Below are 19,327 nucleotides of genomic sequence, written 5' to 3'. Positions count from 1 at the left end.
GGCGGTGCTGCGGCCAAGGTAGGTGCCGGGCGCTCCACTCGGGCCTGCCTCGATGGTGTTGCAGACGCCGAGGGTCGTGGATCTGCTCCCGGTGCCGGGGATGGTCGGTGCCGGGGAGTCTTGCTGGTGTCAGCGCGGTCCGGTGCCGGAGTAGAAGTGGCCGACTGCGCTGCCGGTGCCGGAGTCAGTGCTGCTTCCATGAGGAGAGCGCGGAGTCTTTGATCCCTCTCCTTCTTTGTGCGAGGCACTTTTCACTTATGTGCGATTCCCCCAGGCACTTGAGGCACGCATCGTGGGGATCGCTAGTAGGCATCGGCTTCTTGCATGCCGAGCACTGCTTGAAGCCCGGCGAGCCTGGCATGAGCCCGGTGCCGGGCGCCGGGAAGGGCAACGGCCCACCCGCGAACAAGCTAAACAACTATATATAATACACAACTAACTAACATACTATCAAACTATCTATGAACTATTTACAACTATGACTACGAACAAAGTACAGGAGAGCTAGGTACGTGGAGGACAGCAAGCCGCACTTCACAGTTCCAGTAACCGACACGGTGGTAAGAAGGAACTGAAGAGCGGGCGGGCCGGCAGGGGTATATATCTAGTGCCATAGTGGCGCCACTCTAGGGGGCGACCTGCCGGCCCACTGGAGTTGCTAGGGTAAAAAGTTTCCGGTAAATGTGTACGCACGGCGTGTACACCTACCTGGAATGGATATGAGCAATCACTCGAAGAAGAAATATAGAATATCGAACTATATACACAATAACGATTAGAAATGAGCTAAGGAGGTGGAGATCAGCTAAGCCGCGCTCCACTGTTCCAACGACCAACGGGCGATAAGAAGGAAATGAGGGGCGGATGGGCCAGCAGGGGTATATATCCGGCACCACAGCGGCGCCACTCCAGGGGGTGCCCTGCCAGCCCACCGAGTGTTGCTAGGGTAAAAATCTTCCGACGAATGTGTACGCAGCACGCGCACACCTAACTGGAATGGATATGAGCAAGCACTCTAAGAAGAGCTATTAATTATAACAAGATACAAAATAAATATACCTAATTGTGTAGTCTTATTTTTCATTTATTTTCCTGTTGTATTTTTTAAATCTTGTGCTTAACAGATCTACAACATTGATAAAAATGGTATAAAATGATTTGTTGTAATTTTCAGCACAACCTGTGTTATCAAAATGAATCTCTCTCAGGACTTGGGAAGACACAACTCTAACCCTATGTTAGTTTATAAAGAATTCCTACCTCATGATATGAAGGCTGAGACTATGCCTGTTGGAACAGTTTTTCAATGTATAGGGAAGTCTGCCTGTGGCACAGCAGATGATTATTTATAGCAAGAAGAGAAGGATAAGAAGGTGCCTGTAATCCTGTTGATTTGGGATTCTCTTTTATACTATAATTTATAACATTCATCAGATATCTTAACCGAATCAGACTATACCTTGACATCCCCTGTTGGCCATTTGCTGGAAGCCATCTGGACAAGTGCATTCGTAAGAACCTTCAGTATTAATGCAGTTTCCTCTAAGGCAAATATCACTGTCTTGAAGGCATTCGTTAATGTCTGAAATCAAACCATTGCCAAAAAATTAGATAATTTCAAAACTAAATAAACTCTTGAAAGTGACATATTTAATACTGGTATATTAACTTGAGGTAACAGCTTATATTTACTATATTTAAATAAAAATAACAAATTTTTAAATATAGCAAGAGTGCCCACACAATGTTGATCGTAATGCTGACTGAGACAACTCTCTCCCTCTAGATGCATGAGACAATTATACAAAATTCTCCTCCATTTCCATGTGAACTGTGGGGCTATTGCACTACAAGAACTTCAATGGCTTAGAAACCTAAAGCATGTGCACATTTAGAAAACACGAACTCCACAGTGATGCAAATACAGAGTCTGATGTACATGCAACACAAGCACTATGATGCTTCTGCAACATTAGTTCCATTACATGCAAACAATACAAACTAATCTACTGTCATTCAATAAGATGCTGTAATCTCACTCAAAGCAGTTTTTATAAACGAACGCTGCCCAGGTTATGTAATCCGTTCCACATGGATATGTAAGATTTTTATGCTTTCTCCATAAATTGTACAAACTATGTTGCCTGATTACCTTTTGTAAATTGAGTTGAATTCAAGCTTCAGTACTTTCTGAACTTGTTTGTTTTGGACACTACTGGGCCACCATGCAAACTTTTATAAACTGGTAATGATATTAAGAATTCACACTCAGGTCCACATTGTCTGCAAGTATAATTCAACATAGCTCCACTGAAGTCAATACAGCTATATCGATTTACACTAATGGACTGATCCAAAGCCCTTGAAGTCATTGGAAAGACTTCCATTGACGTAACTAGGCTTTGGGATAAGGTCTCAGCTGAGAATCAGGGCCTCAACCACTGTGAAATTAATATGACGGTAGCAGCTGAAATGATACACTGATAAATGCAAGTGTCAGAGGGATAGCCGACGAAGTGGGTATTCACCCACAAAAGCTCATGCTCTAATACGTCTGTTAGTCTATAAGGTGCCACAGGACTCTTTGCTGCTTTTGATAAATGCAAGGAAGCAATAAATCAGCTATTTTGTTACAGGACAATATGAAGAAGTGATTATAGCCAAAATGCTTACATTACATGGATACTATATTTCACTACTGCAAAGGAAGCTATTTAACGTTTTATGATTGTGTCTCACTAGTTTTAGAGGAAAACGGAAAGTAAAAGAAGATAAAGTAGAAAAAAGAGTATGTAGGCTACAGGAAGATAGGATTTTCTTTGATACACAAAACAAACAGCTTTATGTGATGGATTTTTATTATTCTGACCTTTTATGCATGACTTTTTAGCAGACCAAAATGATGCCGCCTTTTCCATTTGGATGTGAACCCAATAAAAGCACATAAGGCTCTTTCTGATCTTTGGATTTAATCTTTTTATTTTATTTTATTTTTTTAAGAGCTTTCTTGCATATGCGAAAGTTCTTTTTTCAGATGAAATTGCACTTAATCATGATGACATTATGTGAACTTTTGATAAACATATTTGATTTCACATGAATGTGTTTTATATTTATAGCATATTTTCAACTGAAAAAAATGATGGTTTATTTAAATGGTAATTCACTTTGACTGAGAGCAAGTGAAAAAATTAACTCCTTTGCACTGAATAAATGCCAAACCCCACAAAAAGATAATGTTTTCTGCCAAATTCATTCAAAGCGAAATTTTATTAATCCTAACATACTACACAACCCCCTCGTCTTCCATTGTAACTGTTCATAGCTCCTATGATCAGAGTGCAAAAACCCAAAGAAATAGAGCTTTTTTTCGTTGATTTCTTAAAACATTAGATTCCATGAATTGCAAGAGAAGCTGGCATCCTAGTCTGTGAAGGGAAGATCCTATGACTACCTACATGGGCTACTCTTTTCCCACCAACAGAGGTAGTGAATCATTGTGGAGATGGTATCTTCCTTTTTCTCTGCATGTCTTATTTGATTCTAGCCCCTGAACAGAATTTCCCAAAGCTCCTTCATGTGCAATCTTGTTCTATATATGAGATTTAAAGATCTAGGAGTTGTATGTGAAGAACTGCTGGGAAGACTCTGGCCTCTTTGTGTCTGTGTCTACTCCAAAGTGAAACCATCTGAGGGTTTTTCTCTAAGATAACCCAGAACAACTGTTCTTGAAACCTGGAGAGAGACCCCTTGGGCTGAAGGTTTTCTTGAGATGAAGCTCATATAAGAATGTCAAGAAGCAATGAGAATAAGCAAGGACAGAGAATATACCAGAATTAATTATTGTATTAATTTGCTAATATCCGGCCCGAAATCTTATTTGAGATATCACCAAAAGATAAGAAGATCATTTTCTACAGCATATCTTCTGGATTTTGCTGTGTATTTTTTATTTATTCTGTTTTGTACGATTGTTGTGCAAATTGCACTTCTGAGACAGAGCAGGCTGCTGAGCTCCAGAAGGATTCACCTCTGGGGAAGGGCAGGTAGCGTTTACACCGTTTCCCCGTTCCCCCCAGGGGTACTACCACTGGGCTCCACAGGAGCTAAGCCAGGCCACTCTGCCAGTGCTTCTGTCTAGGGTTGTGGTGGTTGACTGCAATCCCCCAAGCCAGCCACAGAAGCAGCTGTAACCCAGACAGCCCCCACAGGTGGACTTTCTATGATGGCAGAAGCATTTGTAACCAGGGATGAATACTGCCCTCTGTTTTAGAATATGAGCAAGGAGGTGATTTTCTTACTCAAAAGAAACAATCAAATTATTCTCCTCAAGTTCCTGTTGGAGCCATAGGTGCAGGTGACAGGAATTGTGCGTGTGAGAAAACATGAGATATGTGGTGGTATAGATAGAGACCATCAATCAGATAGTAAAGAACTGAGAAGAGGAGGAGAAAAACATCTTTTTCCATTCTCAGAAGTGGTTGTGCCTACGTTTGGAATACTCAGGATCTCATGGAAAAAATCCACAAGTAGTTTTAAGTCACATACATACCTTCACATTGGTCTCCCATCGATGATAATGTGTAACCTTGGCTACACATACATCTGAAAGACCCATCTGTGTTTCTGCAATTCCCATTTGTACAGAGATGATGTTGCTGGCATTCATCTATATCTACGAATGGAAAGAAAAATGTGTATCTAAAAAAGAAAATAGCAATGCCATGCTTCTGAAAATGCCTCTTTTGAAGCACAAGGTGTCCACATCCCACTCAAAGAAAACTGAAGAGTCAAAAGAAAATCACTTTTCTTTTGGTTTGGTTTACTAACGAACAGGTAAGTTCAAAATAGTATTAGATGAAACCTCAGCCTAAGACTTCTCCTCAGACTTGGCTTCATTTACGGTTCTGTCTCTCAATACTCATTTGTCCTTCATGCACGCACACACGCACACGCACGTGCTTTGCCTGAGGGCTTCTTCCATCTCCCACATAGCTGGCTGAGGTAATGAGCCAACTGGCCCATTGTGTCAGCAACACACACAAAACAATGTCCAACAGAATCACCACCTTCTAACAAGATGTGATTTTCAAGCAAACACTGGCAGGCTGTTATACTGTCAAATTTTACATAAAGATTAGATTTTCTTATTTAAACAGTTGCTCTATATTAGAATTAATCTTGCAACTATGATGAATCAAATGTCTCTCTTTGTTACTGTAGCCACTGCTAATCTCTCAGTGTTTAGAGTGATCTCTTCAGTTCTCACAAACTTAAGTGGGGTCAGCCCAGGTCAACATTTGGATTCGGATAGGATACTCAAATTGGATAGGACTCTGCAGGAAGTGGTACTGCTGATTCAGAAGGTAGCACATGTTTCTATGAGTCAGTACCGAACCATTACCACGTAGTGATGTTAGGGAGTCATGTGTTATTGGAATAGCGTGGTCTTTAATGCTTGCTTAACTTGGAAAAAAGATGTTTTTAAAAAACTGCATTAGCTAACAAGTTTTAATTTGGTGGTGTTTAAAAATATTTAGCACCTACTATTGACAAGCTTTAACATTTTTTAAAAGATGTTAGCTGGTTGCGGTCCACCCTAGGGGCAGTGGATCAAAATTGGTTTTGATTAAACAGAGATATACCCATTTCATATCTTCCAACAGCAATGTGATATGCATGGACAGACCACTGTGAAACGATGTGGTGGATTCTCCATCACTTTCAGTCTTTGAATCAAGACTGGATGTTCCTCTAAAAGATATGGTATAGCTCGAAAAGAAATGATGGACTTGATGCAGAAATTACTGGAGTGAGGTTCTTTGGACTGTGTTATACAGGAGGTCAGATGAGATAAACATCATGTCCCTTTGGCTTTAACATTTATGAACCTCCACTGACTTAACTGACTGGCTAGTGTCTAGACACATGCACCACATTGCAGGATCAGGTCCTTATTTTAGAGGTGTGCATTTCAGGAAAGGCCAACTTTCCATGTATGCCTAGCTTGGTAAGTGTGTTTTTCCATAAAGGGTTCTGAGGACATAGTCTAGCTTTGCCTAAATATTTCCTCTAAACTCTGACTGTCTTGCCTCCTGAGCTACTCCTCCAAGCCCCTCAGTCTCCTCCTAAAATTTGTTTAAGTTTGACATGAAATCTGAAATAAATTATCATTAATAAGTATTATTCCTTTTACAATAGTACCACCAAGTAGCCCCATTGTCCTAGGTATCGTATAAATCTGTAATAAAAAGATGATTGAAGGACAGATCCCCAGGTTACTCCTGCTTCCACAGCAAGTCCCTAAAACATCTACATGAGTTTATTTGTATTTGTTAGACTATTAGATTGATACTCTTAGATATCATAATGTTTTATAATATATGTTACAAAGTATACAGAATGCACAGCAAGGCCAAGTTAGCACAGAAACTTTAGCTCTTGAATTTTCTGACTTGTTTTAAGTTTTAACTATGCAGGATTTACATTGCACATTTTGTTGTTTTGCATTAATAGTTATTTTGTAAAGCATTTGGGGTCCTACTGGATGCAAAATGCTATAGAATCATTAGATGAATTATTCTGAGTTTTAGCCACATTCCTACCTTCACACTGGTCCCCTGCTGCAGATAGTTTATAACCTTGGCTACAAGTACATCTGAAAGATCCCTCGATGTTTTCACAACGTCCGTTTGTACAGAGATTGCCATACTGACATTCATCTATATCTGTGAATACAAAGAAAGCATGAATATATATATATGCATTAGTTCCTATCTACATGGGCTTTCAAATAGAATGGTATTTAAATTGTATGTGAACATGGATCCAATTAAACTGGGTCCTGACATGATTTGGCCAGCCATTGTGGACCAGCTAAAGTTTGTCCAAATCATACTTAAAAAAAAATCTAATCCAGTATAGATTAGAACACTTTTTTTGTTAAACACATGGATCTAAAATTTCTTGATCCCTGAACTGTATTCTAGCTTAGGCTGGTGAATAGTTTCAAAGCACAGTTCTACCATGAGTTAGCTATGTCCATACTATCCTTATCTACACTAATCTTTTCCCCCCTTCATTTGCTCATTGTTGCTTACACTGGTGCAGCTTGAGTGCAGATCAGGTGTCCACAGGAGCTGGCATTTTTACTCCTGTATTCTACAGATTTATTCCTAGCAAGCACAGACAACACTGCTAAAAAATGCTAGCAGTTGCCAGTGTCTTGCAAATACTAGCACTCCCCCAATTGCTATTGTGGGAAACATTCAGGAAAAAAGTCAGAACTTATTCTACCCAAACATGTGGAGTGGAATTGGGTGGCTGAAATTTTCAACTGTTTGTTAATACCCAACCTGTCCCAATGACAATTTTTTAAGAAACATTTGACACAGTAGGTAGCAACATTACTGCCAAAAATAGTACCGTACAACTAAAAAGAAATGTAGAAGACATGATGAATATATTGAATTCAACTGGAAAAGGATAGCTAGAGATAGATATTATATTGCTGATGCTGTTGAAATTTTGAAAGAACTCCAGAAAACACTGCAGAAAGAGAGAACTAAAGACAAATTTAAATTGCGGGCAGTGGAGAAACAGATGGAGCAAGCACTTACTCCACTCTGTTATATATCACACAATGTTCTCAATCCAATTACAAAATTAGGTGTCTAAATACAAATACAAATGATGGGGTTGGCACTGTGACTTGGGCATCTGCTAATCATTCATCAATCCTGTCCACCATAATACATTTCAGGAAATGAGGAGAATTGTTAAAAAAAATACTTTTGCTGCAGGAATTATTAGTAAAGTGAACAACTGTACTATGGGGAATGCTGGCTATGTAGATATAGAATTCACAGCAGTGATAAACCAGTTTTTCTCCTTCACTAGCCTGTAGTGTAGAAAGTGTAGTAAGTGTAGAGAGAACATTTTCCAGGCCTGGATTAATTTATTCTAAGTTAGAAAACTCATTTGGTGTAAAGAAAGCAGGAAAATCAATGGAAAAATCCAGGTGGCATGTGACAATTTCTCAATGCTGCTTCTGTCATTTATTCAATCATTTTACTGAAATTTGCTTCAACTTTATAATATAAATCAATAGTTCGTAAACTAATCACATCAGCAATTTTTATTTCAATGTACAATAGATTTTTTTTAAAAATGGAAACAAAAAGATTAAAATTGGTTATTAGAATCAAGTTTTTTTTTAAATTAACAATTGATTCAAATTGCATTTATTTAAATCAATCCACTCAGGCTAATTATAATAATTCCCAGACCTTGTATCAATGAGATGGGTGTGGTAATATCTTTAATTGGACCAAATTCTGTTGGTAAAAGACACAAGCTTTCAAGTTTACACCAGGTATCTCTCTGTTGCAATTAGACCCAGGGCTGGCCTGTGCCAGCTGATTCAAACTTGAAAAGCTAAGCTGCAGCCAGAGCTCTGCAACCGTCTCATCTCACAGGGTCCTAGAGCCCGGGCTCCAGCCCGAGCCCAAACATCTACACCACAATTACACAGCCTCTTAGTACGAGCCCCACAAGCCTGAGTCAGCTGCCATGGGCCAATTGCAGGTTGCCACAGAGCTCTCCTTCATGTCTGGGAAAGGTAACCAGAGTGTCACAGCTAAATACAACATGGAACAGATTCTGAATGAACATATAATGCAAGAGACCAGTCTTGCAAGGTAACTTGGGCAGGTAACACCTCTACAGTAATAGGACAAAGGAGGATAAGTGGGTTACCGATTGCTGTAATGAGCCATAAATCCAATGTCCTTATTAAGCCCATGATTTTTAGTATTTTGCAGAGTTATGAATTTAACTTTCCAGGCTCATCTTTTGAAGGTGTTGTGCAGATTTCCTTTGAGGATGAGATGTGATTTTCAATTTCAGCCCATATGTTTTTGATTTCGATGTCCCTATCCCACACAGTTCCTAATGCCGTATACATGTAAACCTACCTACATTTAAAATGAAATAATATGCTTACCTTCTTAAAACACTGGAGGATATAATTTGTACTGTTAAAGAGCACTGGGATTGTTGGAATTTGTTTCCTAAGGGATCAATTAAAAGGAGTGCAGGAATGGAGAACAAGAATAGGGAAAAGAACTATAGAAAACTGACTTGCAGAGGGAAACTACAGAATGGCAATTGGTATGAAGGTTCATCAAGAATCTGACCAATGGGCTGAGTGCAGAAGGGACTCTCAAGTTTGCCTATAAATACCTTCTCAGATAGAGTAGGATGGATTTTTGCCATATTGTTTAAAGGTCACTTTATTATAAAGCTACAGAGTTGAGTTAAGAAGGAAAAATCTGTCCCCATTAGACCTCCTGAAGTTCATGTGGATAATTTTGAATGGAATTCAAGTCCAGGATAAGCAGAAAATGAAGACTGATCATATAATGAAAAGTGTGGATGAACTGCCTTGGTTATATGTGGTTTAGAATTTTACATGAAACAAGAGAAAAGGAAAGAGTACTTTGCATGCCTTTAATAAAAGATTATATATGACTTCAGTAAATCGAAACAGAGATTTATTGCTTGGAGCAAGCAGTTAAGTTTGTGACCCTGGGCGAGTAATGCAGTGATTTAACATTTCTGCTTGCACTTCTAATAATCTGGCTGGCAAAATGAAAAATGTAAGTGATGTAATTCTGGGACTGCACTAGAATACTGGTATTTTGAACTGGATTATCTCTGTAAAGCTATTTCTGCAGCAGTATGGAAATCAAGCCTAATGTTAGAAAATATGCACTCTTCCTAGACCACCTTTGAAGCTGTATATTCAACTGTACTATATATAAAAAATGAATATCTAAAAAGAGGCAACTTTTTACTTACCAGTAAATGGAAATCTGTGTTGTAGAAAGAGTCCCAAATCATTGCACAAAGTACAGTGTGCGTATGCATATATGTACACACACCTATGCATGCATGCACGCGTGCACACACACACACACAAATCACGTCCCTCACAACTGAAATGCAATCCTGCTTCAATTAATCCAGCAGGTGGTACTCTCAGCTCCAGAAGACAAGTAGCACTGTACAATTATTACACAACACCTCTGACTGCCCTTTGCTATCAGTTTCAGAAACAGATGTCAATGTCCTTGAAAAAAGGAAGGCAAACAACTGGGAAAAAAACAGTAATAGGGAGTGGGAAAAATCTATCCGTAAAACCTGAGCTAAAAATGATCCTTACTGAATGGCTGTGAAACTGTTAGAGGTGTGCTGAATGGTTTGCTGGAAATACTGATAATTAAAAGATGTCAGTGTGCTTTGTGAACCAGTATCTGAATTTTCTTCAACAGCACGCCATTCACACTGAAGTATTATAGCAATCTCAAGTTTTTCCACTTGCTTACTAACCCTAACAATGGCATTCTAGCATATCAATAATTTAAAAATTTCTTAAAATTTTAAAGTTCTGTATTTTCATATTTCTAAAATTCCACTTTTATAGCTCATGATACTTACATCCTAAATTTAATTTTCATTGCTCTATAGTGAGGAAACCTTGGCTGACTCCCTTTCTCTCCAAGACCAGAAATCATTCTGAAATATTACCTACCTTCAGTTTCTATTTCAGTAACAATAGGAGGCCTTTTTCGCACATTTTCATTAACACCACAGTCTCTCAAAACAGAAATATAACAATATTTGGGATACAAATACTACAGAACATACCATGGCACTGTCCATTCCAGCCTCTGAATCCATCTGTGCAAGGAACGCATTGGTAAGAGCCAGGACCATTAATGCATTGTTCATCTGGACAAATACTTTGGGTCAGGCATTCGTCAATATCTTTAAAAAAAAGAAAATCTAGGTCGGAATAATAACAGACTGTTGAAGAACAAACTAGTCTGATTATTATAACTGCATTTATATATTAAGTTGTGTACTTTGAACCAGATGATGTATATCAGGATAGCTCTACTGAAGTCCTTCTCGTCTGGTGTAAGTCAGCCCTGTTCCATTGAAGTCAAAGGAGCCCTACAGATTTATATCAGCTGTGGATCAGATCTTTTATTTATAAATTGATTAAAGATACAAGGGTAATCATTGTAGCTTCACAATTAAATTATGGAGTTGCTGACAGTGGTTCTGTAGTGAAGGACATATAACATGTATGGCTTTGAGGGTACCTGACTACCTCTGTGTAGCTCAGCCCATTTGCCATTTAAATAAACTAAAAATAGAAAATTCTCTTTGAGGCGACCTTGAATTTCTGAGGGTATTATGAGTATTAAAAATGTTCCTGGGGTGAGATATAAACCTGCAAAAACCCTTCTTTAGAGAAATTTGGGTGAATCTCCTCTGTTTTCAGCACCCACAGCTAACTAACTCCAGCCACTCTTAGGACCTTGTAGAGGCTTGTCTTACCAGCACTGCAGGTCTCACTGTACCCCCAGTTTCCCTAACCAAAGTGAGATTTGTTGAGCGCTTGAGGAGGGGGCATAGAGGTAGGAAATTGAGGCTGCCCTAGGCCCTTTAATATGCAGAATTACAGGGCAGATAAGTTATGGGAGGACTACGAATGCAGGCAGTGTGAGTGGCAATCGAAGACATGGGTGGATAATGTGGGTCTAAGAAGAAGGTATGTGTGACTGGACAACCCCATGAGGCTGCAGAAAAGCTTCTGGCAATGTTATGGGCTAGGTGGGTGCATCAGCACAGATTCCACTCTGATGGTCTAGCTCAGTCACATCAGAGCAGGGAGCTTATGTCTAAACCTCAGAGCTCTCATTGATAGTCTCTGCAGCTCCCTTCCACATAAAAAAAGAAAAAAAAACGATCATCACGCTACTCACAATACACACACTTTTACATACAAAAAGCTAAAGTAACAGACTCTTAAGGTTGCAAAGTCAAGTATTCAAAAGTTAGGAAATGTCAGAATTAAGGTTGCCGGTGCAGCCTTAATTCCACTCCCACGTGCATGCATATGCCTTATTCTATTAGTCTTTAATTACATGATCACATACTGTTTTTTCCATAGGTCTCCTGCATCATCCAATGGACAGGGTGCATTTAATGTCCCAGCTCCTAGTCCCCCCATCCCCCGACCCCATGTCCTAATCTACTCCGCACACCGTACTTCTGCTCGGCTCTTGTCCCCCGTATATTCAAGACAAGTTGTTTCTTATTCTATTGTGCCCAGGCATAAGCAGTGGGAGTACTGAAAGCGCTGCTCTCAGTTCTGGTGCCCAGTGCCACAGCGGTTCCCAGGAGCCTGAAGAAGCAACTGCAGCTAAAGTACTGCTCTGCCCCTACCTCCCTGGGTTGGAACATTATCAGTGCAGATTAATCTTCAGAGAATTCAGCAATCAAACTAACAATTCTCTACTGAGATGTGCACACAGCAATTTTTCAAAGGCTCAGAACTTGATCAAATTTGGGTAGCTTTTCATGAGAACAGCAAAAGACACATCCCTGACGCAAAGACCACCCCTTGCCAAATTTCAAGCCTTTGCTCTAAAACATGGAGGCACGAGAGCTTCTGAAGGAAATGGCTGTAAGATTTTTTTTTAACATGGGCAAAACAACAATATAATAATAATTAGAGATATACCTATCTCCTAGAACTGGAATGGACCTTGAAAGGTCATTGAGTCCAGTCCCCTGCCTTCATTAGCAGGACCAAGTACTGATTTTTGCCCCAGATCCCTAAATGGCCCCCTCCAAGATTGAACTCACAACCCTGGGTTTAGCAGGCCAATGCTCAAACCACTGAGCTATCCCTCCCCTCCTATTTCCATCTAAACTTGTTCTCAAGAACAGCTGGACCATTTTTTTGAAAAATTTCCAAAGACCCGAGCTTGAGAAAGATATGCAGCATGGAAAATGTCTGCCCATATAGTTAAAGTCCGGCAAAGTTATAAGAAACTGACAACAGGATCTTATAATGGGAAGTGTCAGGCAAGTGTACCAGCTACACCTGTGATAATATTACACTTTAATTCTGAACTCAGCAATAGTAACTTGTATGTACTCTTAAAACATGACCACTGGGTAAGCTCCAGATCTATTATATGTGTTTGTGTGGGTGTGTAAAGTCTGAAGTAAGGTGTGGTGTTATAGTGAATGATTTGCAAGTAGTGTGTGTGTGTGTGTGTGGTGGGGGGTTGTGTGGGAAGTGGAAGGGAGTTATTTGTGGAGCTGCAGAATCTGTCAGAATGGTAAATGTCATGTGTGGGTGTAATGATGTGGTGAAAATGGTTCCCTTAACATGTCATTTCCTTGGTTTGAAGGGTTAGCGTGGGAGGGTTTTTCCCTTAAGCAACAACCTTAACTAGTTTCCAATGTAGAATTTGTTTGCAGGAATTATATGCGTTATATAATGGGAAGCTATTGTCTCAAATCTGGGAGAATAAGAAACCTGATACACTGGAGTGAATGTTTTGAAACAAATCAGTAATATAACAGAAAATAACGGATGGTTCAAACTAGAAGGAGGAGTTCTTTAACAAAACCCACAGCAGCAAATCTATTTGCTGCTATCACTGGATGCTGCTATGAATGTCTGTATGTAAAGTCTCCTACAGGAAAGTTGCTAAACATATTGTGAAAGGAGGAAAGATAGAAGAAATGATGATGGGCTTGATCTTGCAAGACACTGAGCAAGGTCCTTATATCTTCAACTCCAACTGAAGTCAATGAGCATTGAGGGTGCTCGATACTTTGAACCCTAGAAGCAGTCTCAACTCCCCCCCCGTCTGTGACAAACTTAATCTCAAAGTGATGTATCAAAAGATAAAATAATGAAAAAGTTAATAAGTTAAGACAACATTTTATTTTCAGAACCATGCAAGGACTCTAATAATTTTATTTCCCCCCATCTTTAGCACACAATATAAATAATCCAACTATGATTCTCTTATCTGCCCCTGCCCAGAAAGAACACTTAAAAAACTATGCAAGGACCACCCTAGAGCTAGATTAAAAAAAAACAAACAAACAAAAAACCAAAACCCAAACCCTGGCCAATGGGACTGAGGAGCCTGCAGGACAAGCTCACACTTCTAGGTTTTGAACATCCCAGTCCCCATGGATTTAACTGGAATTGCTTCTCCAAGAGAAGTAACTGATTGGTATCCACTGGTAAAGACACTACAAATGAACTAACTGTCTCTCCACTCAGCTTGTGTTTGGATTGGATTTATAATCAGGTCTGAGCTTGTTCTCTGAAGCATAGGGCCAAACAAAACAAACATGTTTTGCATGTGTTTCTGCTTGGACCCAATTACAAATACTGCCCTACAATCAGTATTTTCTTAAATTTCTTCTAATAAAAACAGTTCTTCCTTCATTGCTCAGCCAACCTAGCACTCATGTAAATATGTACATTTTATTTTAAAAATCGCAAATGACTTCATCTCAATTGGGAATCTTTTTGTTGTCAGTAAAAACAGTAACAAAACAAAAAAAGGTTTTCTTTAAATGCTACCCCTGAGCAACCCTGATTTACTAATATGCTCACTTCATAATTTCTGATGTATAATGGTGAAAATCTTCATGACGTACATTTTTAAAAGTGCATGCACAAAAGTACAATTAAGCTTGCTTGCTTGTACACAAGCCCTTCACTTGTGCATCCATAATGGTTGTTGGATAGGAGTCCTTTTGAAAATCTGGACCAATATGTTTTATGCCAGAATAAACTAGCCTAGGACAGCTCGTCCCACAGCAGGTGATGAGGATCATTTAAAACAAATACAAAAACAATGAAAAATACTTTGAACTGTGATCTAAAAAAACAATTCAAAGTCATCCTAAGTCACTCAAAAGAATGTGTGGTGCTGGATTGCTACCAGTTTATGGGTTATTAAAACGCAGACAAGGCAATCCTACAGAATACATGGCATTTTGTGTCTAATTATTATAGAAATATGTTAACAATTTTCTTCTATGCTCAGTAATTTAGATTAAAGTACAAATGAGTATATATTTAAAATATAATAATTGACTGTGGTTTTAATTCATTGATTATCAAATCAATGTTGAAGAGGTTAGGAAAAAAATCCCACAAAACACACACCAGAGAAAAACAGATGCCAAAAAGAAAAGTACACATTTTTAGGTCAGATGTGCTGGGACTTCTCTCTTATTCTATGAAATGACAGTGTTTGGTGGCAGCTTTATGTTCCAAACAGCAAATGTATCCCTTTGTTCAATTTTTGTTGTTACACAAATGTAAAACGTTAAAGATGAGCCTTATTGTGGACAGAGTTTTTATGAACAGCAAGGGAAGAGATTAAAATGAAGTGTTAGATGAACTTCTGCTAGTCTAGCATCTAAGTATTGCCCAAATTATCACCCAGCACAGAATTGCAAAAGAAGAGCTTTACTTTTATCATTGTTGTATTTATTCTTCCATAATGGGACGTGTTATTTAATATTTTTATCAAATATCCAAAAATTGAACATAACCATGATCAAATTTGCTAACTGAAAATTAAAGGGGTATGAAATACGCAAAGACAGACTTTAAGTTAACTGGAGAAATTAGAAACACTAGTCTGGAAACAACGGGGGAAGATTCAACACTAACATACGGCTATTAACTTGTCAGTGGTTTAGTTTGCTTAATTTCACTGCCATACTTCTACTACTGTAGAGTCAAAACTCTTCATGACATTGGCCTCTCCTTTCATTCAGCATTCACATTTATATAAGCCAATGGTATTTACACAGAGGCCTTCTCCACAGATGTGAGGTCTCAAACCTTCAACAAAATCTGAGAAGTGGGGTAGGGGGAGAAACCAAAAGGTGCACATAAGCTTAAATTCATCATCAAATAACCAACATACGTAATATATGAATTTCCCCCATTCTTTCTTGTATGTTTGCCAGACAGAAAAGGAGCAGAGAATTACAAAAGAAAATGTTAATGTTCAACGTAAGAAGAGGTATTTAACAAAACACTGGAGAGTAATATATTGTATATTAGAAACATTGTGAGACAGATCTTGCTTTCAGTTGCACTGGTGTAAATCCAGACAACTATTCCCAGATCCTCAAAGGTACTAAGGTGCCTAACTCCCATTGACTTCAATAGGAACTAAGCACCTAAATACTTTTGAGGACCTGGTCCTCTGTGTTACCTGGAGTTCTCTGCATTATACTCTGTCAGGGTGATCTGCCCCTTTAAGGGCCAGGATGCATCCAGCCCTGTTCTGGAAAGGAGCAGTGTCAGGTGATTGGATCTGATAATCACCAGCTTGGTGATACAGATGTGGGCCCCAGTTCCAGAAGGGAGCCTGGGTCCAGGAGCGTGATGGGAGAATACTCTCCTGTACTGCAGAAGAGGACTATGAGAGGATGAGAGCCCCTGCAACTGCTCTTCCCCTCTGCCTCCACAGCTGGCTGAAGGTTCTGACCACCAACTTGCAGGAGACTGGGGGGCAGGGGTACAGTCTCATGTTGAGACCAGAACTATTACTTTATGTTGTCAGGCCACATTTCCTTTTTTGTGTTGGACAAAAAACAGAGCCCTGAGGCAAGGACTATGAGTTGATCTGGGTGTGGCTAGTTATGTTTCCCAGGCTGGTGATCAAATCCACCAGCCTATACATACTTTGTTGGAAGATGGCCAGAGAAGGTCAGAGCCACAGCTATGTGGAGTCACCTGCAATTTTCCTATGCAAAGGGAACAGAGAAGAGGACACAAGAGCTGTGGGTGCAACTGAAGCTTCAGGGAGAGGTGGAGAGAAGAGTGATCAAGGCAACATATAAATGTTACATGAATAGTGTGTTCACACTGTGGGGCTTACAGATGGCAAGAAGGGACAGCTGGGTAATTCCAAGGAAAGCTGTGGAAAAGCAGATTGTCCTGCCAAATTTGGGACAGTTGAGAGGTAAGGAGTTGTTTTGTAATTTTTTTTAAATATCTCACCCTTCAGCCAATCAGTTGGGGGGAAAAAAAAATATATCAGGGAGAATCTTGATTTCATACCTGCAAAAAGCAATAACTTTTAAAATAAATAATTGTCAACACTCAGTGTGGTTAACCATGTCCCTCTGTAGCTATACACATAAAAACACCCTGGAGTCCGGTTTCGGTTTTTTTCCCCCGCTTCCTAATAAATATGTCATGAAGAAAACATTATATTGACCTCTTAAGCCCCCATCCGCAAAGGTATTTAGGCCCCAAATGGACATTGATTTTGAGGATCTGGGCTTTAGGGCCTTAATCAATGCTCACTGAGGTCAAAGGGAGTATTTTCAATTACTTCAGTTAACTTTGGCTCAGGCTCTTAATGATCAGTTTTAAAATTATTATTCTCATCATCGTTTTAATAAAGAAGAACAGTGGTTACCAATGCATTCTGTTCCTTCTTCATTGGCCATGAATCCTGCTTGGCAAATGCACAGGAAACTCCCTTCTGTATTTTCACAGTGCCCAAGGGAGCATAGATGGGGACTCTGAACACACTCATTGATATCTGTTTAAGAAATAAAAATATAAGGATATTGAAAAATGTAACATAATTGGCAATGACTCTTTTCCCCACTCTACCCAACAAATATGTGCCTTTGAAAAGACAGGGCTTGTAACGAGTTTAACTGTTTGAAAGTCTATACACTTTGCTCTCTTAAAGAGCCTCAAGAAGTATATACCAAATAGTTGTAGATGGAAAAATCATGCTTACCGGCCAAGGCCGGCGCCAGGGGTTCTGCTGCCCCAAGCAGCTAAAAAAAAAAAAAGAAAAAAAAAAGCCACAATTCAGCGGGAGGTCCTTCGCTCTGAGCAGGAGTGAGGGACCCTCCGCTGAACTGCCGCTGAATAGCTGAAAGTGCCGCCCCACTCTGGAGTGGCCGCCCCAAGCACCTGCTAGATAAGCTGGTGCCTGGAGCCGGCCCTGTTACTGGTTTAAGCTATATGAGTACTGAAATTGCTTGAAAACTAAATAGTGGACACTCTTCAAATCTTTAAAATTTCCATTTGCAAGTAATTAATGTTACAACAGTATTTGTGGTACTCCTCATATTAAGCATTGGCATTGCTACAAGCATAGAACAGTGTAAAGCTAGTCAAAATTATAAGAATTTTAAATCATTATTATTCTGGGTGTATTTGTATAAAATATATTTAAATAGTGTATTACCACCAGTTAGTAGAGGTATTATTTTTGAGTAGTTATTGACTTTCTGATAAAGTAAAAATTAATAACGGAACATTTGAAAATATAATATTAAATGTAAATATTACTGTGTTCATTCAGTATTACTGTTGAAATTTTGTTTACAAAAGTCAGGAACTTGATTTCTGATTTAGTTGTGACTCTGATCATCTGCCATAATTCACAGGCAGCCTTTTGTATTCTTGTATATGGTGTAATTTTAATCCCTTAATATAAATAAAATATGGCTCAACTATAGCTGGTGTGGGCAAATAGAGGTCTGTACTTCTAGTTCCTGGACATGTAAAATCTCATCAATAAAACTGCATTAATAGAATGTTTGCATATATAGCCTTATTTATTATTTTAAAAGAAAAAATGCAGAGAAAGAACTGATCGAGCCTTCAAATACACTGTATGGGCCAAATTACGCTCCAAGTTACTATCATGTGAACTGTTATCAATGGTGTTGCACAATTGTAACCGAAGACTTAAGGAATACTTGGTCCTGTCTCAGCGTGATGGGATGGACTAGATCAGTGATTCTCAACTGGGGTACTCAGAGGTCTTCCAAGGGGTACATCAACTCATCTAGATATTTGCCTAGTTTTACAACAGGCTACATAAAAAACACTAGTGAAGTCAGTACAAACTAAAATTTCATACCAGCAATTACTTGTTTATACTGCTTTATATATTATACACTGAAATGTAAGTACAAGATTGATATTCCAATTGATTTATTTTATATATGGTAAACATTGGAACATAAGCAATTTTTTAGTAACAGTGTGTTGTGACACTTTTATATTTTTATGTCTGATTTTGTGAGCTAGTAGTTTTTAAGTGAGGTGAAACTTGGGGGTACTCAAGACAAATCTGACTCCTGAAAAGGGTACAGTAGTCTGGAAAGGTTGAGAGTCACTGCCCTAGAGCACAAGGTCTACATCTTCGTAGCAGCCATGCAATGTAAGACATCCCAAAGAGGGCAGGAAAGGTGCCAGGGTAACTGTTTCCTACTCAACCCACTCCTCATTAGCCAGCAGAAGAGAGTCAACTGCACTCTCAGAAGGATAGTATCAGAAAAACAGTCCAATATGCACTGGTGAAATCTGAGAGAGATTCGGTTTCCTTGAGGCAGGATCCCTCCCAGAGCACCTGATTGGGTGGCATGATCC

General features: G+C 39.2%; 1 protein-coding gene across 7 annotated transcripts in view; it reads right to left on the bottom strand.

Moving 5' to 3' along the window:
• The window catches only part of LTBP1 (latent transforming growth factor beta binding protein 1), a 364,113-nt gene that overhangs the window by 106,804 nt on the left and 237,982 nt on the right, over nt 1–19,327 (bottom strand). For all 7 annotated transcript variants that reach the window (XM_030557132.1, XM_030557134.1, XM_030557133.1 and 4 more), the window contains 5 exons: nt 17,346–17,471; nt 10,711–10,830; nt 6,606–6,728; nt 4,553–4,675; nt 1,460–1,582 (listed from right to left, as the gene is read on the bottom strand). In XM_030557132.1, the coding sequence (XP_030412992.1) occupies nt 1,460–1,582; nt 4,553–4,675; nt 6,606–6,728; nt 10,711–10,830; nt 17,346–17,471 (615 nt within the window). The remainder of the gene's footprint in view (nt 1–1,459; nt 1,583–4,552; nt 4,676–6,605; nt 6,729–10,710; nt 10,831–17,345; nt 17,472–19,327) is intronic.

The sequence above is a fragment of the Gopherus evgoodei genome, chromosome 3 (assembly GCF_007399415.2).
Source record: "Gopherus evgoodei ecotype Sinaloan lineage chromosome 3, rGopEvg1_v1.p, whole genome shotgun sequence".
NCBI classification, from domain to species: domain Eukaryota; kingdom Metazoa; phylum Chordata; order Testudines; family Testudinidae; genus Gopherus; species Gopherus evgoodei.
Note: the sequence above shows the minus strand (reverse complement) of the source record. Positions and strands in the feature narration are given on the sequence as shown.